At 42.5% G+C, this 26,265-nt stretch overlaps 1 protein-coding gene across 8 annotated transcripts in view; it reads left to right on the forward strand.

The window, feature by feature from the left end:
* The window catches only part of MAP4K4 (mitogen-activated protein kinase kinase kinase kinase 4), a 163,764-nt gene that overhangs the window by 54,273 nt on the left and 83,226 nt on the right, over nt 1-26,265 (forward strand). For all 8 annotated transcript variants that reach the window (XM_033051120.2, XM_033051119.2, XM_033051121.2 and 5 more), the window contains exon 3: nt 24,102-24,158. In XM_033051120.2, the coding sequence (XP_032907011.1) occupies nt 24,102-24,158 (57 nt within the window). The remainder of the gene's footprint in view (nt 1-24,101; nt 24,159-26,265) is intronic.

Below are 26,265 nucleotides of genomic sequence, written 5' to 3' on the forward strand. Positions count from 1 at the left end.
ACCCTTGGCTTTTGCCCATTTTTTGCCTGTTCCATCTTGCGCATAGCAGCTTCCTTGCTTTGCCTCCTTACCTCCAGACAAGGACAGGAACTAACTTCTTGCAGTTTGGCTGAAGCTGAAAGCAAAACAACCTTCTCTTAAACACCCACTTGTTTTGGTGGGCAAGGTGGTAAATCTCTTTGAAAGAACATTTGCACCACATTTGCTTTCCTGTTTTGGGATCAATGCTTCTTTTTTCAAATATGGTAGTTACTGAAAGTGATCAAATCACCCATGAGTACAAGTGATCCTGTACTTTAAGAGAAATAACTTCTGGCAAACTAGACCTTTTCATTTCCTCTGGCATCAAAAAAAGGTGACTTACTCTACCCATAAACATCACCAACCTTTCTGTTTCCCTGGCTTTAGCTAAAAGAACGTCCTGAATAGTCCTGCATTCATCTCACTGCTGTGAGAGAGCCTGCTTTCGTGGAGGCATGTTTTGAAAAGGCTTAAGTTACAGTTATGTTGTCCTCAAAAAACCAGAATTTGTTTTCATAGCTGAGGACAGAATAAATGGATTTCTTTAAATGACAGTATTTTTAGTAAAGTCGTGGGGAGTAGAGTAGTAATAAAATTGTCTACAGCTGAGATAACATTTTATTTTATTTACTTATGTGTTTTTTCCCCTGGTTGAGAGCTAGCACAAGGCATTGTCATTGCATGAGTGCAGCAGAAAGGTCTGGTGCTAATTTCTGTTACTCAAGAAAGGGACAAGAGCTGGAGAAACTCCACTCTGCTGTTGAACTCCTGATCTTTATTAACAGCCTGTGATTTAATCTCCTTGTTCTTCTTGCTAACGTGGTTTTCTTCCTCCTCACTGTGTTCCAAGTCAGCTGGCATCCATCCATCCATCCATCCATCCATCCATCCATCCATCCATCCATCCATCCATCCATCCATCCATTTTTGAAGTCCATACTTTTGGTAACAGCAGCTAAAGTCATGGAACCAGGAGTCTGTTTTAGCCTTTCCAATTTACATCTCAGCTCCTTGGCACCTCACTGAATACCTGCCTGAAAAGGGGAAAGGTAGATATTTTTCTCCTCCTGTCAGGGTTCATCACAGTTCCAGTCACACAGCACAATGGTAGTTAATTGTGAACCCGTGCTGGAAGTGATGTCCTTGGCAGTAGTAAGTTTTTCTTGTTGAACTTTTTTGGTGTGGAAGTGGCTTTCAGCAACCCAGTACTCATGAACTCACTTCCTTAATTTATAAATATTAAATAAGAAGAATTAAGTGTCTTCTGATTTTAGTCTTTAAACTAATGAAAGTGAAGTAAATCATGGTTATGGATGAACTGCTACGTAAACTTGCTGCTGTAAAGTACTCTGCCAAGTAGAATACTATAACAAAGTAAATCCTGTAAGCCTAAAGCTTAATTATTGATTTGATTTAGGCATGTATACAAATGCTAAGAAAATACTATAACTTTAGGTCCTAGTCTAAGTTGTAATTCAAGTTGTACAACAGTTTCCATTATGAGCCTCATATTGGAGACCCTCTTTTTTTCCTTTCATTTTTTTTCTTTTCCTTTCCTGTTTTGGCTGACAGTTTTCATCTGGCTTGTTGTCTCTAGAGGTTGCTTTGAGTATTTGTGCTGTGGTTTTGTTCTGGCCTTGGAAATCAGGAGGGTGATAGGAATTAGTTGCCTCCATCTGACTGAATTCTATCCTTTCTTTTGTAATAGGTTATAGCAAACATTCTAAACTGGAGGAGAAATTGGCATTGTGGGAAAACTTGATAGCTCTTGAGATACGGAAATATTTTGGTATTGATAAAGCAGTCCTTTGGTGGAAGAGGGCCCTGAGAAACTGTCTCCAGCAGAACTTCACAATATTTTCTTAGAACAAGAACTGTAAATAGTATCAGAAACTCTATAGGTTACAACTGTGGCAATTCTAACAAAATCATGTTTATAGGGAGCCATAGTGTGTTTGATAAACATCGTCAAAATTTGGTCATGGAGTACCTCCTTTGAGCCTTGCAACAGGAGGAGCAAGCTTCAAGAAGTGGTATTTTTTGTGTTTGGTATCTTTTTGGGAATGTATGTGGGTTTTTAAAATCAGTTTAAATACTTTTCTTGTCTGCATGTTTTCCTTTTGAATATCACAACTGCATGTTGATCACTTTAGAGAACATTTTACTAATCCCAAGCACCCTAAGGCTTTTCCTTCCAAGTTACCAAGTGGCTGGGAACTTACAGGACCTGAGTGTTGGACATAAGGCAACCAGAGGAAAGAACTGAATTTGAAGCAATGTCTGTTCAGGCCAGGCATTTTCCATTTCTGCCCTAACTGGGACAAGATTAAACTCTTGGAGTATTTGCTGTCTGGGATAGCTGGAATGCACACGCTTTCCTGAGCAAGGGCACCAGGCTGTAAGCGCTCTGGACTAAGCGGTTTGCCTGTGTGGGTGGCTGGGTGGTGTCTGACACAATGCTGAGTTGGCCATGATTTGAGGCCACTGAGTGGTAGTGCAGTGTAAATAAGAAATAAATTGATGCTGAGCCGCACTCTCACGCTGAGCACGTGTAAATCTATTCAGTCCCAACAGCCTGTTGTTCCAACTTTAATTAGTGTTCAGTGTGAGCTTCCCCCGGTACCTAGACCACATTGGTAGCTGGTGGAGAGGGTGCAGCCTTATCTTTTCCTAATTCTCTGGTTCCCTTGTGCTCCTGATTGAAGAAGTCATGTTGAGTTCCCATTGGCTGCACGTCAGTTTGTGCCTCTCTGAGCTCTGGGGATGTCCCAAACTCCTCCATTCTGCCTGCAGTGCAATTCCATAGGGAAGGGCTTCTTTGGCTTCCTGTGCTTTGTACTGGGTCGGGTCCTCAGGACATGGCTGGTGGGGAAGTTGTGCGAGCTGCAGGCTTCCTGCTCACCCTATGTGAGGCATGTCTGCCTCGCACTGTCCCTGTGTGGTTTCTTCAACTGTTTCCCTTTGGGAGCTGGTGACATCATGTATATTTTCAGTGATACAGAAAAATTGCCTGGCAAATCCAGCCCTTGTTCATTTGTTCCTATGGACATCTTGTACCTTGAAAAATAACCTGCAGAACATCTGCGTGCAGGAGTGTATTTACTCATGTTATAGATACCCGCTATGAAGTTTCTCCCATCTGTGCTTCTGCCTAGATGGATTAATTTAATTTATAGCTTGCTGCAGCTGTAGCTGCAGATGTGGGAGTCTGTCTTTTCTACCCGCAGACCCAGGGCAGGCTCTTGCTCAACTTTCTGCTCCTTTTCCTAGCATTTTTCTGAGGTTTAGGATCCTCTTTGATCCTTGGCTTGCCTAGGAAGGAGTGAACTGTGTAAACCTGAATGTAATTGGTTGTTCTACTCAATAAAAAAGGCTCTGTGTCTTTTTTTTTTCCTGCAGTAGCTTAATTTTTGCCATGATTTTCCCCGTTGCTTTGCTTTAGCTGTTGGTGTTTGGGCATAGTAATATAAAACAGGTAACATTGGGGGTATAAAATAGTTGTTTATAAATTCTGCACATGTAACTTCCACATCCCCCACAACTTTTTGCTGTAAGCTTGGTCTTGTTTTGAAGTGCTGGAGACCTGATAGCTTAAGAGAACTGGGATAAAGCTAGCAGATTGTTGGTATCAAACCCAGCACTGGAAAGAGACAGAGAAAGGGCTCAGGGAGGAATTGCACTTCACATTTGCATGTGATGTGAGGTCAGATATGCGTTTGTGCTGAGTGGCGCTTTGGTGACCTCTGTCATTCTGTTGAATGACTAATCAAATAGATAGTTAAATGCCTTCCAGACCAAATTGTTCGTCCTCCTTTCTCAACAAAGAGAAGAATAACACAATTTTAGCCCACTGTGCTGTTCCCTACTGTGCTATAGTGTGGGCCTCACAGAGGGCTTTATGTGAAACTTGGCATAGGGAGAAGATAATTGGACTGTTGCTCTTTTTTCTTACTGTTCTGTTAAATTCATGATGCACTTTCCTCTAACCAGTGCTCATTATATGTAATCTTATAAACTGCCCTTAGTAATATTCTAATGGTTCAGAGACACACAAAAGCATCAGGCAGAGGGTGATCTTAGGACCTGATTAATGATGTCTGCTGCTCCTGGGGGAGGAGGGTGACAAGTCCTTCCTGCTGGATGTGTGGTGCAGTTTCTTTAAATAGCTCTAACTCTTGCAGCTGAGCGAGGAAGGAGGATGAGGCTGTGTGCCCACTGAAGTGTCACGAGAGGAGTGGGCTACACCCAAGTTCTTGGTGGTCCTGCATCACAGCGTTGAATGAATCATGACCTGGGGAGCTGAGAATCTTTTTGCTTCAGTGCAGTTCCTCAGGGATCCCAGCTTGATCTGCAAAAATTGTCATTTGAGGGTAGAATGTAAACATGCAGCAAATGCTAGGTGGGTTTTGGGGTACAGAAGAGGGTCCCTGCAGGTAGAAGGTGCTGCACAACCCTAGGCTTCTTCTTGTTTCTGGAAACTTCTTTCTTGGATTTGCAGAATTATAAAATAATTTGGCATAGAGTGAGCCATCAGTTGCGAAGTGTGGGAGGAGTTGGACTGCGTTAAAGGCAGTCTTTTCTCACCACCCCTGAAATATAGAGCCTTTGGAGGATCTAGTGACTTGTAATTTTAGAAACAAGAACACCTTAGATCTGAAAGAATACCAGCAGCTCCAGCTCTGAGCCACGCAAGGTGTAGAAGTGACAGTGCTGAAGCAGTGGAGTTTTGTCTTGAAGGACAAAATATCTCTGCAGAGGGAATTCAGAAATTTATTTCATTTTGCTTTGCTTTCAGGCTTATAGATAAAGATCTGCATTTTCTCTATATCAGCAAATCTTGTATTTACAGCCTCTTGAAGACATCTGCATGATGCTGTTAATATTTGTTCAACAGATCTTCCCTTACTAAAAAAAGCTACTTTTTTGGAGACTGTCTTAAACTGCTCATTCCCTTTTGCTGTGCTGAAAAGAAGTGCAAGAATTAAGAATAATCTTCCTGTAACCCCTTACTTCCTTTCCATATTTACTGTGGAAAACATTAATACTCAGAAGCTCCAAGTCAGAATGCATATACTCTTTGAAAAACCATACCACCTTTTCAGGAATAGGAGGTGGTATTTTTTTTGTTGTTGTTGTTTGTTTTATATTTGTTTTGGTTTTTTAGTGTATGGGATCAACAGTGAAAAATTAAAAGGTGGCAGGATCTCACCTCACATGAAGCAGTAGTAATCAGTAGTGCCTTTTTGAATAGGCACTCCTCTTTTCATCCTGGCTGCCAAACTGCAGCGCTGTTTGCAGCATGCCTTTTTATGAAGCCATGCCTGCTGTTAAGCTGCTCTTGGGTCCTTTGTTCCAACCATGTTGAGGCACTTCCTCAAAGTCAGAGGGGTTGATCCCACTTTCAGGGACTACCACAGCCCAGTTGCCTTCAAAACCAAGGTGCACCCAGCTGGGACACTGCCTTTGAGCTGGGATATTGCTGGTGATGCCCCAGGGGCAGTGGGATGGGACCTATGTCCCATTCTCTCCCCCTCCACCTTCTCCCCTCTGCTTCTTTCCAGCAAGGAGAGGTGTGCTTGGAGCATCCTGTCCTGCCTGGCCCCCAGCATCTGCTCAAAAAGGATGTAGAACATGACATTCTTTTCTGCTTGCCCTGGGGTGTCCCACAAGGCATCAATCACCCATATTTAGGCTACAGAAAATGAACTGCAGGATGCTGGCAGTCTGGCCTCAGCCTCTTGCTGGAGGAAGAGGAAGTCTGACTCAGCTTCCTTGGTTTTCCCTCAGCACCCATGATTTTGTCTCTTTGCTTCTGTGGTGTCATCTGCTCTCCTCTGGATCTGGCATGGCACTGAATGTGCCTGAGGCTTCTGATGGATGTGTCCGATGCTGTTTGCTGGTCTCAAATGGCCACTCAGTGCAGAGAAATTGCAAATACTCTTGTAAGGCATTAGTGCTGGTAATATTTAACTGTTCTTTAATATGTGATCTATTTGCAGCAGCTTTCACTCAGGAACATCAAAGCACTTTTTTAACTGAACATTAATGAATTAAATCTGACAATACAACTATGGAGTTAGTATTTTTATGGATTAAAAGAAAACAACTGAAACAAAACAGAAATTTGAGTTGCATGTTTAAAATTGCACAGGAAATCTACAGCTGAAGTGGAAATGTGTCATCTCCTTCCAGACCTCTCTTCTTGACATGCATTCTCCCATCTCCCACTGTCTTGTGGTGACAGACACCCCAGATTTGTGTTCATGTGTCTCTTTCAATGTGCCTCAAATTGCTCAAGACAGTAATCCCCTTCTAAATTTATATTTTGAAGTTTCTGCTGGTTTTCCTGGCAAAGCTGGAAAACTAGAGATTGGGGATAGGGTGAGAGGATCAAGGTCTGGAGTTTATCCTGGGAGCAGACTCTCTCTATTGGATCCTGGCAGTGTGCACAACCCCAAGCCCATTGTTCATGGGAACACCTTTCTGATGTTTCTGTGTTCACTTGTAAGCCATTTTAGAGCTACCTGCTAGATTTAACAGGAAAGGACATGGCTGGCATGTTCTTCTCTTTCAATGCAAAGGCAAGATGCAAAAGTGTGCTCTTTACCTGCTGGATGCTTCACATCTGAGGAAGTGAAAGGTTATACAAGAAAATTATTTTTTACATAGCAGATTTGGCAGGATAACGCTTGAAAAGAGTAAAAAGAAACATTTGCAAACTGGGAAGATTTAGAGGAGTGATCACAAAGGTAGAAATGTAGATGTTGTTTGGGTCAGACTGTCACTGCATGCATGAACTGGATAAAAAGGGTAGCAATGCTAAGATCTAAACGTGTATAGAATCTTCTCCACAAGTAGTTTTATATGTGCAGAGGTCCTCTGTTACAGCTGTTGGTTTCAGAAGAAATTTGGCAGAGAGCTTATGGTCTGCTAGAGAGTTTTGCAAAAACTTATAATGGATATTTATTACTTAAGTTTTTAAATTGTTATTAGTAGTCCTTTTTCATAGCCCTTAACTATCTCAGATTTGGGAAGCATGTTTTGGATATTTCAGACAAACAACGCAGAAAGTAGTTTCTTCTCTTCTTTGAACATCAGGCCCCATTTTTTGCCCTGCTGAATTTGAGGTACCTATGTTTTCACGAAGACCTTCTATCACAGCCACAGTCAACAAGTAGAGTCCAGTCCTGGAAGTGTCTGTGTCTAGCTGTGGTGGAGAGAATTATCGTTAACTCTCATTAATGGCATCATTAAATGGATAAGCCTTCTTTGAATCTAGCTTTGAAGAATCAAATTACCTTAATCTTATATTGGCAATAAGTCACCAACATTCTAGAGGCAATTTTTTTTCCCATTAGGAATGAAATTTGGCGCTCTAAAGGGAGGCTCCCCTGTGCAAAGGCACGTAGGTAGATTGTGATGGTAGATGGGATTACTAAATGCTCATCTTTACAATCTTTTGTGTGCACACTTGTTTCCTGGACTTGTCTGACGGAAGGGCCTGCTGTCATGTGTTGACTTCCTAGTAGTGACTAGGCAGGGACCTTTTGTGAGGATTAATGGTGCTGGAAGCAGTCTTCTTTTCTTCCTCCCTCCTTCCTTTTTCTTTGACTTCTCCTTCTAGCTTTATGGAGCAGGTGCCACCTCCTTTGTCATGGTATATCCATGAGAAAGATTTCTTTGTCTTGAGTTTGAACGTTCAAAGTGAGCAGAGATATTAGGAAAGAAGCTCCATTGGGTGTTGCCACCCTCCCCTCCCTAGGAAGACTTTTACATTGCTAGGATACAAGTGAGTGCCACATGGAATCCAGTATCAGGTAATCTTGATTGAAGAAAGGCAGGCTTTGCTCATCATTCACGAGGTGATTCTAGCTGGGGGAAATGAAATCCTAACAATACTTTAATTTATTCGGTGTTCTCTCTTGAGATTCTGTTTTCTGAGATGGAGTCATCATGGCTGGGAGTACTGAAGATGTGATGTTGAGGAAGAGATGAAAGATAAGGCTGTACTTGCACCTACATGCCATAAATTCATCTCCCTTGCCATTGACCCATCCAGCAGTAAAAAATTGCAGTCTCTTGTTTGTTTACAACCTCCTAGCTCCTAAAGCTCTGCCAAAGCTGTAGCATGGCATGGGTCCCCAGGGTAGCTGTGCCAAGCCAGACTTGCAGACCTCTGTCTTGGTTCCTCCCTGGGGCTCATCTGTCCTCTCTGCTGTTTTTGACCCACTCTTTCTCTCAGGTCTCTTCCATAGGGCAGTCTGGAGAGATGTAGCCCAAAGGCTTTTTTTAAAGTGAATTTTCTTCAAGGAATCAGACTTCATTTAAGCATATAATGTATCTCTCTAGTTTGTTTGCTTGGAAGGTATTGGCACAGGCTTGCCTATGCATTGAATTTCTATCCTGAGACAGCTAAAATTTGTCATTAGTAAGGGTGTACTTTTTGCTGAGTGTGTGACACATTCACAGGAATCATAAAAGTAAAACAAATTAATTTCTGCCTGCACTGAACATGAAGATGGAAGCTGGAAAGCTAGAGCAATCTACTTCAAATTCCCATTAATTGGCTTTTCTGTTAATTTTCAATTGCTTGTCCTGTAGCTAAGGAGGGTTCTTGAAGACTTTAATGCAGCAGTCAACTAGATTTCTCTTTTCTTGCTTGCCACCTCTTGTTGAATTTCACCCACTGATTTCAATACTAGCTATAAATGCGAGTGACAAACAATATAATTAGATAGATTAAACCTCTCTTAGCTACAGACTTAATCACATAGTGGAGAAGTGTTGGGTTTCTTCTACTTTTCCTTTTGGTCTGGAATAGTGCTTCTTGAAATTCTCTAATGAGCAGGCTAAATGGAAGCTAAGCATTATAATTTTTTAAGAAGATGGTTTGTTAGCTACTGAAGTGATAGTAAAAATGAAAATAAAAAGCAGAATCATCAAAATCCATTAAAGTAAAACCAAGCACTTGCTGTTTTTTTCTTAAATGTAGTGCTGATGTTTGTCAGTAACTTATATCTGCTACAAGTTTGTATCTGTTACTTTCTTTGTCGCAACAATTTGGGTTTCACACTGAGGAACCCTTTCTCTGTGCTTCTTGCACATATTTGGATGTTACAACTCCTCAGTTTTAATTGTTTGGACCTGTGGCAAAAATCATACAAGGAAGTCCTTCTACCCTTCTGCTGGTGGAAGGTTCTTTCTGCCATATGGGCATTTTAAATGCTTCCAGCTTTAATTCTCGTGTTTATTTGAACTCAAGCCCAGTGTAACATCCAGTTAAGCTTTGGGGGGTGTCTTGATGTTTCAGATGGAAATTCATTGGCAGCTTTGAGCTGTGTTTTGTTTATTTTCTTTCCAGGCATCTCAGTTTGGGATGTGCTGCAGCTAGATGTTGAGAAAGAGCACAAGATCCTGAGTGTTTTACTTTTTTTTTTTTTTTTTTTTTTTTTACTAAAACAGCTTCTCAGGCCCTGATCTAGGTAAGAGTGAGACCTTTGGGACAGACCTGTGTACTGTACCTATGGGGACCTGACTGCCCTCCTTCAGATCATGTGTAGTTGCAATGGGTGCCCCATAGGTGCCCTTGGGGAGGGTAAGAAAGCCCCTGGCTTTCCCTTGAAAAGAGCTGATTGTGGAACCTGCCTCCCTGCCACAGACGAAGTCAGGCAGAGGTGAGTGATGATGGAAAATGTGTTTTGGCATGACTGACATGTATGACTCTGTGTGTTTTTCACCTTCAGTGATAGTGGAGCAGAGTTTAACAACTTTGCCAGAGATGGGTCTCCCAGGGCTGTACTTTGCTGACTGCATCCAACACTCCTTTTCCTTGTGCCTTGTAGTTCCTGGATGTTGGTAGTTTCCCTGTGTGGTGAAGCAACCTCACCTACTGGGCTGGTGGGTGGGATTCTGACTTTTATCAGGGTCTTTTCACTCAGAGCAGGTGATGGTGTGGTGAAGTGGTCACTGATGCTCAGGTTTAGAGCATTGTGCCATAGTCAGTCCTTGGCTTATCTGTGTGTTTTATGGGGCTGCCCCACACTTGGTGTAAATATGTATCTGTCCATGTGTGCATCCATAACAGCACTTTTGGCTAAATTTTGTCTTGCATGTGCTTTACCTGGTGATCCATGGTTCAGTGAAATTGCTTTAAGTGTTAACTATTGCTTGTGTTTTGCAAAACAAGTGTTTGGACTTGTTCTGAAATCTACTTTGACAGCAGTTGCAATAGCTGTGCACTGTATAATTGAGCAATCTATTCCAGCATTCCATCTTCATGTTTTCAGTGCAGACACATGATTATAATAAACTCTAATGCTCTTTCAGTAATTAGACAAGTGGCTGTAAATTTATAAGGCGAACTTTAAAAGCATTGGAACTTTTGTAAATCCAGTTTTATTGCCATTTTAAAAATAGTTATTTGTTTTAGCTGTCCTCATAGTGGTGTAACTTGGGACAGGCACATCTGGGGTGTGTAGACCCCTCCCCAGCATCTTGGAAATCCAGTCCTGCTGGTGATACAACATTCATACTGGTGGAAAGGACTTTTGTTTTCTTTCCCTGATGGGAGAAGGGAGTAGAAGTAGTAGGGCAGCATCACAACTGATTTAATTTTGTTTTCAGTGCATGACACTTAATTGGAAGATTGCTTAATTCTAGGAACTGCTGTTCTGCACCACCATACCACATAATGTAATTAGGTCATGGCTGTAGTGTTTGGTCGGAGTACCTGATTGTGATTAGCACAACTGTTTTCCAGATTCAAGTGGTGATTTGTTTAAATGGTGGATAGCTTTTCAGGCAGTGTTACTCAAACTTTGTAGGTAGGTTTCCATATGTCCTAGGAAAGTGACTGAGCGGAAACCTTAAAACAAGTGGAAGGCTTCAACTCCTAAAAAAATTATTTATTTCCAGTCCCCCCTCTTCAATCCTTTTTGTAAGGTTGGAAGTGGTGGAATGAATGGTGAAAGACTAAGTTTGGCTACAGCTTTGGCATTATTTATATCTGTTTTAAGCATTAAAATTTTTTAGAGTTTAAATTCTGAGTGGGATTAAACAGTATTTTCACTTGTGACTTCTAACAGAAAACTTACTGCCGGCTTCCAGGCTTTTCCCCATGTCTCTGAGCTGCAGTAGCTGAGATGACTGGTTATTTTGCAAAAAGCCACGCGGCAGGAGGCAGTGTGCTGGCTTGGCTCCAGCTGTGCTGCAGTCCAGATGCATCTGGGTGCATCCTTCACAGTCAGCTGTATCTGCTCTTGGAGACACCAGTGTATTGGCAAATACATGGGATCTTTCGTGACTGCCTCTTTGGAAACCACCCAGCTGGGGATGGAAACTTCGGGTGTGTAGGGCACTCCTGAGTCAGGGCTGAATGGTTGTTGGAGAAATGTTTTTTTGTTTGCAGGGGTCTGGGGCTTTCCATCTGAGCTGTTATATATGTTCCCATTTCTGTATTTAGGGGAGATGAGATGATGGGCCCAGAGATGATCAGCCTGCTGTAGTCATCAACATGGCTGGTGCACTGTCTGCTTGCTTTATGTTGTGCTCTGGCTGCGGCAAGATGTGTCCCTGCTGCCTCTCCCATTTATGTGAATGTGGCTGCCGAGATATTTGCAGGGCCAGAGGGACAACTTTGTTGCTCCTGTGGGTGGAGTGTTCTTCTTTCCCTTTGCCACCTGAGAAGTGGTGCAGTATTACAGAGGTTTCATGGGTAGTGATGCTGGGCTAAACTGCTTGGATATAACTACAAAATGTATGAGTCATGCTCCTCAGCTGAATTTTGATTGTTGCTCCTCCTTTGCAGTCTAGGGCAATAGTAAGTCGTCTTATTTGTTCCAGTTTACCAAATGATTTACAACCAAAAGCTTGGCCTTTCTGACTAGAAATTTTTATATTACATCTAATGGCAGTTGTGGTCCAGAGAAGTGACTTGTGGTTTGCAGGAATGGCTGATGTTGGATCATGAGCTGAATAATAGTTTTGTGTGTGTTGTGGAGTCATGAGAAAAGAGATTTTTATTTTTACCAAAGTGCAATTTTTACTAGAAATACTACAAAAGTCTTTGGTGTATATCCTACCTTCAGCTAGAGATGTGTGTGTTGGGGACTAAAACCATAGAATCCTAGAATTGTTGAGGTTGAAAAAGACATTTACGATCAAGTCCAACCATTAACCAAGCACTGCCAAGTCCACCACTAAATTACGTCCCCAAGAGTCACATCTGCATGTCTTTTGAATACCTCCACGGATGATGACACCGCCACTTTTCTGGGCATCTTGTTCCAATGCCTAACCGCTCTTTCTGTGAAGAAATTATCCCTGATATCCAGTCTAAACCTCCCTTGGCACAATTCGAGTCCATTTCCTTTGGTTGTGTCACTTGTTTGCTTAAGAGAAGGGGCTGACCCCTACCTTGCTACAGCCTCTTTTCAGGTGGTTGCAGAGAGCAGTCTCCCCTGAACATTTTTGTCCAGGCCAAACACCCCCAGCTCCCTCAGCTGCTCCTCATGGGACCTGTGCTCCAGACCCTTCACCAGCTCTGTTGCCCTTCTCTGGGCACTTCCAGCTCCTCAGCGTCCTTCTTGTGAGAGACCCAGAATGGAACACAGGATTTGAGGTGTGAGCCACTCTACTGCTGATATAGGCCAGCGTGCTGTTGGCTCTCTTGGCACATTTCCAGTGTTTCCTGCGCCTTCTTTCAAAGGTCTTAAACTCTCCTTTTTTCTATAAGTTCCACCCAAAGAGCATTATTCAGCTGGCCTTTTGCCCTGCCAGCTTGTCTTTCATCACATGGGGATAGGCTGTTCCTGTGCTTGTAAGATTTCATTCTTGTACAATGTCCAACCTTTCTGGACCCCTTTGCCCCTCAGGGCTGCCTTGCAATGGAATTTGTCAACCAGTTTCCCAGAGAGGCCAAAGTGGCAGTTCTGCTGCCTTCCTCCTTACTTGTTTAAGAGCTGAAAATGGTTTACCATTTTGTGATTGCTTTGCTCAAGAGTCCTCCAACCATCACATCGCCCACCATCCTTCCGTGTTCACAACCAGCAATCCTAAGGGGGCAGCTTCCCTAATGTCCACATTTGACCAGCTGCATCAGGAAGTTACAATCTTCCACACTCTCCAAGGCCCACCCAGACTATTTTCTCTCTGCTGTGTTGTATTTCCAGCAAATGTCTGGTAACTTAAAGTTCCCCATGAGAATAAGGGCCAGTGATAATGAGATGACTTCCAGCTGCTTGTAGAATATTTCATCTGCCTCTTCATCCTGGTTGGGTGGTCTATAACAGACTCCTACCAGGATATCTGCCTAGGCCTTCCCTCTGATTCTTATCCATAAACACTCCACCCTGTCATCACCATCGTTAAACTCTAGGCAGTCAAAACACTCCCTAACACACAGGGCTACCCTACCACCTCTCCTTCCTTGCCTGTCTCTTCTGAGCAGTTTGTAGCCATCCATTGCAGCTCTCTAATTGTATGAGTTATCGCACCATGTTTCTGTGAGGGCAACTATATAATGGTTTTCCTGCTGTGTGACAACTTCCAGTTCCTCCTGTTTGTTGCCTGTGCTGTGTGCATTGATGCAGATGTGCTTCACTTGGTCTCTTGATTCTGCCACCTTTTCATGGGAAAAAGCCCTGATTTTTGTGTGACCCTTCTCAGATACTTCAGTGATTTCCAAAACACCAGTAACCCATTCCATTTTTGCTGTCATATGAACCTCCACTAAGCCAGTCTAAGACAGCACTGTGACAGCAGACTGAAGGGCCTTGGTAGCACACTGTCCTTCAAACATTGGCATGGTTCTCCCAGGCTTCTCTCTAGTGACTCTGGTTTTATCCCTTTCCACTTCCAAACCTAGCTCAAGGCTCTTTCAGTGACCCCTGTTAACTGCTGTCCAGAGATCCTTTTCTCCCTTTGGGACAGGTGTACCCTGTCTGTTGCCAGCAGGCCTGCTGTCATATAGACTAACCAATGACCAAATTCTGCTGGGGACACCAAGAGCCAAGTATTGATCTGCTGACTCTTCCTGTACAAAGAAACCTAACAAAGCCTTTTGCACCAAAATAACTTTTGCTTAATCTGTGTTTTATTTGTACCCTGAGTTTCCAGCAAGGCAGGTAAGGACCAGCTGCAGTGGCAGCAGTACTGCAGCCTTGCTTTGCAAATTCTCCCAAAGAATTTCTTTCCCTTTTTGTTTGCCACAACTTGGTCTGTGAAGGCCTGTAGTGTGTTATTTAAGAGTGGTGAACGTGTTTTGACTAGTTTTTGCAAGGCACTTGGTGTGTTCTTGAGTACTTTGTAAAAAGTCATTATTGGAGAACACACAGCCTCCATTTCCTTAATGCCTCTCTTTTCCGTGGATTAACCTGTGAGCTGAATGTGTTGCATAATGGCTTTTCTGTCTTCTGGCCCTTTCACATAATAAACATGTTGGCCACAGGCTTTGGGAATGCAACTTAACACACTACCAAGGTAGCAACAGAGAGGAAATGACATTTGTTTTGGTTCTTCTCTTGCTAAATAAATAAATAAATAAATGGCTCTGTAATCACTGAGACTGGGGAGTTGTTGCTACTGACTCTGGTATAGAAAGGGTTGTTAGTACAGGCTTGAATTTCTGAGTCGAACTCCTGCTGACAAAGCAGAAATAGTTTGAGGTCTGAAAATACTGCCTGAGTATTTGAAAATAGTTGTGTGGACACAAAACTGTTTACAGATCACTCGCTGGCCACCAGCCAGTTTCTCAAGGACAAGGTGGTTTGGATTTTTTTTTTTTCCTTTTAGAATCACAGATGTACTTGGCAGGTTATCAGAAGATAAAGATGCTGGAAATAGTCTCCTGGTACAAGTCCTCATTTAATTAAAATACCTACAGTTTTAGGCTAAATGTTGCTTGCAAGCAACTTCATAAAATATTTCTGAATTTTTTCTTATGTATGGGCTTACAGTATAAGGCATGGTCCGTGTTCTTTTCAAGAATGCTTCTTACTGTAGTCCTCCTGCAGCATACCTTGTGCTCTACAAGATGTATTTCAGTTTCAGCAGTGTTTCTGCCTGGCAAATTCTGGCTTCCTAGTCCATAGTACCAAGGAGATGTGATTAACTGAAACTGGTACTGGTGGTGTTTGTAATGGCTAAAGGAAAGAGGATCGAAGAGTAGAAAATCTTGAGTTGGAAGGGACCCACAACTCTTGATGGAGTGTCTCCCCTCAGTAGGAGAAGCAAAAAGCTCAAAACCATGCAATTCCAGCCATTTTTGTTGTGTGGAGTAGCACTGGAGAAGTATTAATAGTTGGACTGGAACTTTTTATATATACATAAAGAGTTCATTAATTTGTCTTCTTTAATGCTGATGTTCCGGAATTTTTTTAAGGCTGCCAGTGTGAAATCTCTCATTTCAACCATGTTGAAATAAATTCATTACATAGCCTGATTTTCTTGCTCTGCTCAACTGTATTGTTCTGCTGGGAAGGTGTACATGGAAATATTTCCCCTTTCCCTTGCCCTTCATTAATATTAAGCTAGCAGCACCTCCCCATGTAGTGTGTTTGTTAGCATCTTGTGATGCAGTTAGACTAAAGGTGGGACTCTTGATGGGGGCAGCTGTATGGGGCAGTGTGTGTTGGGCTCCTCTGTGCAGCAGCAACCCCAAAAACATACTAAAAAATTAAATAAAAAGCAGCAAAGGCAATTGCTCCCACTTTTCCCTTATCACTGTGTCTTTTGCATTTACAATGAGGTTTTTGTGCCTTCTGAAACAATTGCCCCATCTATTTAGCATTCTTGAAATAAAAGAAAAGGTTGATTTCCATTTATTACCCTTCCTTGATGTTCTCCAGGAGGCTGCTGGACATTTCAGTAAGGTGCCTCAGGCAGTCAGGATGTGAAGCAGCATAGCTGGACACTAGCTGTGTGTGACTGCTGAATGCTGCCCAGGGAGGGACACTGACCTTTTGCTGCCTGGTGATGGCTGTCACCCATTTCTCATCCTTTGACAGTAGATAGATTACAACAAGGCTGGTAGGGTGAGCGTGGACTTGTTGTACACCACAACAGAAGGAAAAATCTCTGACAATGCCCCCTGCCAGAATGCAGGCTGCTTACAACAGCAGTGATACATGGAGGAGCTGGGACTAACTATTATTTTTTTCTTCTCCCAAAGAAAAATGCGTATTTTGTGGCACTTCTGTGTACTTGGTGCCTAAATACTTAAATTTGTTGAGGACATCTCACCCCGTCTTTCTGAAGGGGTGTGCCCAGAACTGAGGTGGTTTCTCCGCAAGTTAGCAGTGAGTGTGAGCAAAGTTAAATGGGTGCAGACTTGCCTGGGTATGCAGAGGGCCTTGGTCACAAGGTGTCACTTGCTCCTTCCAGTTGGAAAGCTCTGCTCATCCTGGATGATGATTAGATGTCAATATGAATTCATTTAAAAAGCAGTCAAGCAAAGAGAATCAGCCCCAGGCACTTTTCATCCAGGCTTATTTTGATGTCACTCTGCAAAAGGAGTAGAGAGACTCTGCCCTTTATCTGCCATCTCTCTCAGCTGCAGAAGCACCTGCATTGTTTTAAAGCCCCTGTGGGGACCCTGTCAGGTCAGTTCGGGCCATGCTTGGTCTGAGGTAGGGACCTTGTGTGGTGCCAGATGTCTTTGAAAGGACACTCAGTGGTTGTGATGCCTTGTGGCCAACACAGGGCTTGCTCTGGTCACTTGTGGTGGTTCCCTTCAACCTGAGTAACACAGAACCTGTTACTGGGACATGCTGTGGCCATGCCACCAAACTGGGCCTTGATATTCTCTATCTGTCTCAATTTTAATTATAGTTGCAAGAAAGAAATGGTTCTATATAAAAGAGACCATTGCAGGGCATCCAGAGAGACAAATTGGAGGAGGGGTTAGGAGGTGTTAGGAGGGGTAAAGCCATTAAGGTAGGGTGAAGAACTGATTTGAATGAGGGCCAATTGATTTTAGTTGATGTTTCCAAAGGAAGCCAAATGTGCTGTAAGCCAATTGTGTCCACGTGGGAGGTATGCCTCTATTCTGATTTAATTATTTTCTTTTGTTTTAGTTTGGGATTTTTTTTTTTTTTGGTGTCTTTCAGTAGTGTGCTAACTAAATCATCTGGGAAGGTTAAAAACCAGAAAAAAAGTGCAAGGAAGTCCTCTTTTTGGACAGCTGATGGTGGTTTCAGTAAAGGTCACTAAATCTGGACACAGCATGGTGGTGACTGGAAGAATGGGATGATGACTTCAAGGATGGCTCTTGAAGAGGGTATCTGCCAGGCTGGGGTCTCAAGCCAGCTAGCTCAAGTGTCCTACAGAGCAGCAAAGCGTGATCCAGCACCCAGCTGATGTCTGGGGTGTCTGGCAGAGGGGCAGCACTCAGCACAGTGCATCCTTCAAAAAATTTCTGTGGCCTTGTGTGAACATGCATCATAGCTTTGCTGCCAGTGCTGCCAGCAGGCCCCTGTTTGTCAGCCTTTCTTGCTCGGTATTTGAGGAATGAAAAACAGGGAAATCTATAGCCTTCACTTGGTAAGGGAATGTTTTGTGCTATTTGAGCCAGGAAATGTATAGTCTTGAAGGGATCCCAGTTGGCTGAGTGGGCTGCAGTTGGCATGACTGGGTTATCAAAGGACCATCCATAGTCTTAAACTGCACGGCTGCACTCCTCTTATCCTCCGCTTGCCCTGCAACATCCCCTTCTTTTGTGACCTTTTTTAATCTATTACCAGGTGAAGTGTTTCAGTGGCTGTGAACTGAAACCAGCATGAACATCGGGCCTCAGGCAAATCTTTCAAAGCTCCTTGGGGAATTGGTGTTGTTTTCCAGGTGAATTGTCAAGAGAACTGGCTGCCTTTGCAGTTCTCTTTCTGTCTTTTCCCATGAGACTGAAACATCTCCTGCTGATGGGTGTGACAAGGTGGACTGCTGGGCAGTGTGCTGGGAGTCAGCACAGATGCCTCCTAACTGAGCTCTGCAATTGACCTGTTGTTATCCTGGGAAAGTTAGATTGTGGCTTTCTGCCACGATTTTCCCACCATCCTTTCTCCCCCCTCCCCTTTCTTCCTATTTAGGCAATGAGCTGTTTGGGAGAAGGAAATGCCTCTGATAATGTATATCCAGCATCTTTCACAGTGGGAAAGCTACCACAAAACTAGGAATCAAAGTGAAAAATCAGTGAAGAGAACTCTCTTTTTTTCTTCCTAGTGGGAAACATCTTTTCATTCTGTCCCCAGAAGGACAAAACTGTGTATCTTTCTGTGCATTATTTCACAGAATGCAGTACTATGCATGAGTAAATTGTCATTATTATTTCTTCATCAATAGACAGCTAGTGAGCCTGTGGATATCAGAAGCAGGATAGAGAGTATGTTATTTTCTGTTTTGCTTTTCAGGCATTTGATGTCAAGAGTTAGAGAGAAGGAAAACACAAGAGCTCTGCCCCATCTTTGACTTAAAGAGTTGACAGTCTTTTAATAGCTCTGGTTGGTTTGGGTTTAGAAATCATCTTACAGGATGACTTCTTTTCATGTATTTCTACCCTGATTTTCCAGGTTTTTGTACTGAGGTTTTTTTTACTCATTTTTATTCTAGAAGAATTTATGTCAGATAAACATTATCCTTTTTGTTTACAAATTCATCTCCATTGCTGGAGCCTATGATTATTTACCTTACAGAATGCTGTATCAGTAGGAACAGCATAATTTTGACTACAAATGCAGTTAGTTACACTTTTTGTTTAAGAACACTAAGTTTTTGGTTTTGACTGGGGAGGTTGTTTTCACTTCGTGCCATTATGCCTGTCAAAAATATGTTCTCTTTCCTCCACAAGCACTACTCCCATTGCTTTTAACATAGTAGACCTGGTCTTTTCAGGGAATGGAAATAAATTCCATGTGGAGTCCAAGTTTTCCCAATGAAAAGTTGGTTGGTCTACAACTTTCCGTGTTGGCGAGTGACAAAAAGAGCTGATGGTAAACATGACTTGGAATAATAAGTTATCATTCATTGCAGTGGGGCGTGCAACCTAATAACAGAGTATTGTTTCATGCCCTGTTGCCTCAGGCTGGCAGGATTTAAAAGAGTCAGCTGAATGAGAAGCAAAATGGAAAGTTAAATTTGGCATGGGGGCATTGTACAGCACTCCCTACTAAGAGGTGGTACTGTGGTGAATTTTCACTTGATGGCATGTCTAAATCTGGTCTGCTGCTTCTGTCTGCATTGTGGCAACTGAAATTGGATTAGTAGTTGTTTTTTGTTTTTTTTCAAATCAATTCCTCTTCTTTCTACAACTGTAAGCATAGAATACTGGGAGCTGGGAGAAGTTTACCGAAGACTTAATTGTCTACAGTGCACAGGATAATCCAAACTTGCAAGTCATGAATCACAAATGGTGCATTCCTTCCTTAATGTGTGATGTTGCCCCATATGCTACTTCCATGCCATTTAGCTGGGGAGCAGGCTTCCAGGAACAGTCTCCCAGAGGCATGTTAACGTGCAGGTCTGAAACTGTGTTAGTAGGAGAATTACATTACTGTGACATAAATATCTTGGATAATTGGGGGGGGGGTGTGGGGAAAAGAGGTAAATTAGCTGATAGAATTTCTTTTGCACTTCATTTGCATAGTTCTTTGATAATATTAAGGCACAAGAGAAAAAAAGCACCATGAAAAACAGCGCATAACACCCTTTGCCTTTGAACCTTTCTAAACTAAAAATTTTACAGTAATAACGTGTGCAAAGGAAGAAAGAGGCAAGAAGTAGGTGTATTAACTGACTTGGAGAGTGTGGGAAGGCTTGAAATTTATAATGTTCTGCAGATCTTGGCAGTCTACCACGGATTCCCCTTGTCCCCTCTGCTTTTCAACATGCATAAAGCCCACTGAGATGAGAAATAAACACCATATTGCTATCAGACATGACTAGGAATGTGCTGAAGTAGTGGATTCAGTTTAAGATCCAGTTAAATGCTGCAATATTGCTGTGTTGATGAGAACTACAGCTCTATGTAAATGAACTTGCAGTCATCTGCATGAGAAGAAATGGGACAAGATTTGAGGTTGGCAGTCTCAATTCCATTGAACTGCTCATCCTAACAGGCCATTTAAAAATGCAGTGGTACAAGTAGCAGTCTTAAAAATATTCTTGTGCTGCTTCCATGGGAGGATAAACCAAGTGCTTTAATATGAATAGAACCATGAAATGAGGGAGAGAAAAGTGGGGAGAATGTGTAAGAAACGTGAAGTTGTTCAGAAATTTTGGTGAATAAGATCTTAATGTGGCCTAAATGAAGGGAATGTGTTGGTGGGCTCATTTCCATGGGGACAAGCTGACAGTGCTGATGTTTTCTTGTGGTTCCCATGCTGAAACCCAGTAAGAGGATGACGTAGCCTTTTCTACCTGTTGCTGCCACTATTTGAAGAAACCTCTGCAGCTTCCTCTGTCCATTGGCTCTGGAGACAGTCACCTTATGCTTAGCAAGATGCTGCCAGGTTGCTGTTGTCTTCATTGCACATTTCATATCCACACAACCTTCTGGCTATGGGGCAGTATCTTGTGCTGCCTCTGATGTATCAGCCTCTGATATTTGGTGACTAGCAATATTTTAAGAAACTGCTGTTTTCAATTAACATGGGTTACATTTTGCAATATTGCAGAGCTTTTCAGATATCCAGATGGTAATTGCCAGCAATTTGCCTGGAGAAACAAAGTTGCAAGAAGCTCTGCCTTGCCATGGGGGTGGGAATCCCTGGATGCCCTGAGGGGCCATTTGTCCACACTGCACTAAAACAGAGGCCTCATTCTGCATGAAGAATGTTATCCCAGTGGAGTGGTGGTGTGTGAGATACGGTGTCTGGATGGAGTCTTGATGGTTACTGCATTTGAAGTACCCTGTGAGCAGAATTTGAATAAATTTTAATCCCAGGATATTGAGTTCACAGGGTTTCTCCCATCTATGATTTCTGCAGTTCTTTCTTCACATTCAACCACTTTGCAATTTTATTATTACTCTCTTTAACACAGACAAATTTTTCCAAAGCAAAAGCTGGCCGTGAAAATCTGACGATTGGTTTCCAAAATGGGAATGCTTAGCCATTTCAAGTTTCAAGCAAAATTGTATCAGCTGCTAATAGTTTGACAGGTCTGTTCTTGAGCAGAACTGTTAAGCAGATAAACAAACAAACAAATCTCTGCTCATGCTTATATCCTGTGCTTGCGATGTTTGTTTTTTCCCGCCCTCTGAAAATATTTTTAATGAAAAGAATGTGGCTTCAAAATGTCTTTTTACTTCTCTCATATAAATTAATGTCATGCAGGCCATCCCTCCTCCTCCCCATATGTTGTAAATTTTTAGAATATGAGTGCTCCATACATTATGGAAAGGGTATTTGGAGTAATTTTAAACAATATTCTGAAGTGACCAGGGTTTAAATTTGGTCTGGGATCGTGAGCAGACCACACTTCCCACACTCTGCAGTTCCCTTGCTTTCAGTCCCTTAGGAGGGTTATGTAGAAGCTTTTTCCCTCCCAGAAGAAGCGCAGTGAAACATGAGCAGTGTCTGTGTTCTGCTGTAGCTGGCCCCAGTTTTCACAGGGACACTCGTGGAGGCACCAGCAGGATCCCAAAAAGCTGCAGGGGAAGGATGGTAGGGCTGGTGCACATTAGTCATCCTGAGTGGGCCAGTCTCACAGGGAGGAACACTGACTTCAGAAAAGCTGTGAAGTTGAGCATTGGGAAATCTTAGGTGTCTCTCTGGAAATAGCAAGCCCACTAGTAGTTAGTAGATTTAAAATTACAAATAGAGCAAAAATTCCATGAAAATGACATCCTGTCCTGCTACTTCACTCTTCTGCATGCCACATTTTCTGCTTGAGTATATTCTGCCACCATTTTAGCACCTCCACTTAGCTGCAGAGTGAATGGGGAACTGTATTTCACTGTTTTAAAAAAAAATGTTTCTTTCAGACCTCTTTAGTGTTGTGAGGAATTTTTCATCAGAGATGTCTTTGTTTCTCTGTTATCTTTAGCATATTCTTTTTGTACCTAAATCTGTACTTCCCATGTCCTTGGGCTTTCAAATTTCTTTAACAAAGCTGTGGAAGATGGGGCAGAGCTGAGAGTAGGCATTTTTCCACCTTGGTGCAAGACCTTTCCCCCTCCTTCCTTGTGGGATGCTAGGTCTTGAGAAGACCACAGGCCTTTGTCATTAGGCAGAGGTCCAGGGTGGGAAATTGGAGTTGGAAATCTCCTGGGCTTGCTGAAAGACTTTGGTTCAAGAAATAGTAAGGTCAAGGTGAGGTCAGTGTTTGCTACTGCACACATCTTACGACCCCTAACTTTGTTTCAAAATCAAAACCAGCTTGAGACCAAGCTGTAAAAAGAAATGCCTGCGGTAAAGCGAGTTTACAGAGCAAGCAAAAGCCTGAACACAGTAATGTATTTATAGAAAGCACGTGGATTGGTTAGTAAGGGGGAGAGTGAAGCACAAGAAGAGTTGTGGAAGAAAGCTGAGGCAGTGAATTCTGCAGCATTTAATCCTTTTGAATACACCAACAATGCCTGGCCATCACCTCCATGGAGGGCATCATAAGGTGTGAAAGAATAAGGATTTCTCTAAAGAGACTAGTGGTTTGGTGTGCTTCAGTTTTGGGGTGCCAGTCTCAAAAGACCCTGGAAAGATATTAACATGTTAGTCCAGGCAAAAAAATATGCTATTCATGTCCATCATATAGGTTTCTGCCTAGGAAACTCAGAAATTGGTGAGGAGAGAAATAAATGAACTGTGACTTCAGTTAAAATGTTCCATTGTGTTCTTATCATTATTTGTGATAAAAGTGAAGGAATTTAATGGGCATACCTGTTGCTAAAGAGCTTGACTGATGCAGATAAGAACCTTTGGAGATGGTGCTTGGGAAAGTGGTTGGGAGACTGGGCTGTTTGACTGGCTTAGGATAGACTGCTGTGTGTTACACTCCTGAGTGTTAAGTGGAGAGCTGGAAAATACCAATATTAGGACCATTTCTAAGTGCTTGTTTAGGAAAAAAGTACACAACAGCTAATTGATGTCTCTACCTCATGTAAACATACACTGGAGAGAAAAAGGCTTTTGTTAGAAGTCAGCTGAGGCAAGTTACAGCCCACCAGGGCTGGAGGGCCCTGCCATGCCGCTTGCCTCCCAGCCCTGTGATCTGCATCCTGCTGGCTCCAGCTCTGTTTCCACTGCAGAACAAACCAGTTTAATTTCCTGGACTGCAATCCCCTGCCCCACCCCACAGTTTGCTTTTTCTGTTAACTTTCTGCCATTTCAGTGATCTCAATCAGCTTATCATATGATACAATGAGTGCCAGAAGGAGCTCAGTGCTCCTGGGAGAAATATGTGACAGGAGGCTGGAAGGAGGCAGAGGAAGGAAGGGTAGGAGCTCCCTGCTGCAGGAGCTGGGATCTATTAACTCAGCTCCAGCTGTACTGAGAAACTGTACCCTTGCTGTGGTGTAGCTGAAGGGAGATGATGTTCTTGTTCTTGTCTAGCCATTGTGAGACAAGCAAAGAGAGCTCTTGCAGGTCTGATGCACCCCTTGCAGAAGCCTCACTTTTTTTACTTGGGAAGACCAAACCAGTGAGAAATGTCCTTAGGCCATAAGAATGGACTAACCATACTTGCTAGGTAAAGCATGTAATATATTACCTAGCTACTAGGCACTGGTTCATACAAATAAAATATGCAATGTGTGGAATTTATGCTGATACGTTAATAAACTATCATTACTGACATCGAGCTTTGCTAAAATAAACAGAACGGAAGCTGTGAATATAACCTGTTTGTACTTGATAATCATTTATTTTGATGTGGAGAAAAATAAATGGATGCTAAAATTTGAAGAGGAACACTTTTAATTTGTTGTTGTTGTTGTTTTAGCCATCTAGAGTGTTTGTAGTATTTCTCAGGAAGTATCAGAAGGGTTCAGCATGGGAAAACCCAGTGACTGGAACTCTTGTTCAAGTGTTTTGCTCTGTGTAAGGTGAAGGGATGGGTGAGATGCTGGTGCTGACTGTTCTCTCTCTCTTACTCAGGGTCGCCATGTCAAAACGGGTCAGCTGGCAGCCATCAAAGTCATGGATGTTACTGAGGTGAGTAGAGGAACCTTCTGCTTTATTAGCAACATGTAAAATTTAATAATGAGATGGTATAAGGCTTCCCTCATATTTCTGTTGAAAGGCATGGTCCTTGCATGTGAATGTTCACTCTCTGCTTGCAGGGCTTTCACAAATTGCATTGTCCAGTCCCAGGGCATATGGGTGCATGTAGCACTCTCTTTTCAGAAATTTCTTAGAAGAGAGGGAAAAAGTTCAGACTGCTTGCTTCCCACCTGTTTCTCTAAAATGTGTCATCTTGCTTTTACCAGAAAAGAAGGTGAGGTGTACATCTGCTTGATGTAGAGGACAGTGTTCTCCTTGTACATCTGCAGCCTACAAAGGGTCTATGTTTACTCAAAGAAATGAGTCCAGTATAGTTCCAAGAAGCCTAAAAACAGAAACATCTGCAGGAATGATGAGCAGACTGCTAACAGAATTCAGCAGTGTAAAGTAGTTGTAGTAACTGACCCATGGGGATTTACTGGGGAGCTTTAGATGGGAAAGAGGGGAAATTAACCCAATCAAAGAAATTTAAAAAATGCCTGTATTTGAATCCTTGGATGTCTTGCAGTTTATGCCATTCAAAAAGCAATCAGTTTAAATTAAGTCTTCAAAACAGATGAAGGAATGCATGGGTTTCTCCCTGTTACTCCATTTGTGTTATACAGAGTTCCATTCACAAATTAACAGTTTCAAATTTAAAATCGAATGAGATCCTCCCATGTGATATGTGCAAAGCTTGACTGATAACGCTCTTCTGTAGAGAGGTTTTGCCTTTTCAAACTGTCATATTCTTCTGAATTCCTCAGCCTTACACAGGGTGAATAATTACATTAATGCATGTACATTGTACAGAGTAGGGGGTCTTTGGCCAAGATGGTTATAGCAAGCAAAACCTCTGCAAGGATTTTGCTGCAGATTATTTTATAGCTTAGTGTGTGTATAGATGCAACAAGTGAAAATGGTCTTGGACACAAGGTCCTGGAGGAGTGGTGGGGTGTAATGGGTAAACAGGGAGGAGAGGAGAGAAACAAGAGGCAGGGTTAGGTCAACTGATAGGACTTCAGTCTTATCTCTGAATCTCCAGTGATCGATGGGCAGTGTGACTGCTGCTCTCTAACTTCAGCTGTTGTGTCTGCCAACAGCAAGATATTCCTTTTTTGTCAGATGGCTTGATAAAGATCAATTTTCAGCTGAAGTTTTTCAAAGGCTGCCTTCATGAGGAGGCAATGCTTTTTTTACTGCAGTTAACAAGCAGAGAAACCAGAGAAGAATGAAGGTACATTGACACACAGTGAATGTTCTTTGCACAGCAAATGTTTTCCTTTGTGCAGCAGTTTTACACAGGGCAGCTTGCTGGACTGTGCATGACAGTAGTTTCTTCCATAATACTGAGATTGGCTCTACTGCACACCCCCTCTGTTTTTAATAGCACGTATTAATCACAAACAGTTGTAAAAGAGAGGTTGCACAGAAAAAGGAAAAAGAGTTGAAAAATGCTGTCTATAGTATGGCTATGCTCATATTGCAGGAGATACCTTAAGTTTTGAAACTTACTGTAGTTTTTGTCTGGTTTTGAAAAGCAAGCTATATATTGGCACTGTATTTTATCTCGTAAGTGCAGTGCTTTTTTAGGGGATGAAGGGTAGTCAGAGGGAGGAGTTTGGAGATATTAGCCCCATGCAGCTTAAAAGCATTGTCATTCCTACCAATGGAGCTCATGTGTTTTTGCTTCAAAGTAAAGAGCTCACAGAGACTACAAATGTGTAAATTCTTCCAAGTTGTACTAAGTACTCCAGTTTTTAACAGCAGGCATGGGTGATATTGTGGCACGTACCATTTTCTCAGTGGCAGATGTGGCTGTAGGATGTTCTTGTCCTGCCTTGCTCACTGGTTCCTTGCCTGTTTCCCTACGCTTGTGCCGACACAGCTGCCTTGGGGCCAGATGGTGACCTGGATCAGTGAACAGACTCTGGTTCCAGTTTTAAAATACTCTTACTCCTCTCCTTCCCCTGGTTATTTATAACCTGGATTGATTCATTGATTGAGTTCAGCACATGATGTTCCAAACTGTTGTGTGGTTGCTATGCGGAAGGTGGCA

Source organism: Catharus ustulatus, chromosome 2, assembly GCF_009819885.2.
Source record: "Catharus ustulatus isolate bCatUst1 chromosome 2, bCatUst1.pri.v2, whole genome shotgun sequence".
Classification (NCBI taxonomy): Eukaryota; Metazoa; Chordata; class Aves; order Passeriformes; family Turdidae; genus Catharus; species Catharus ustulatus.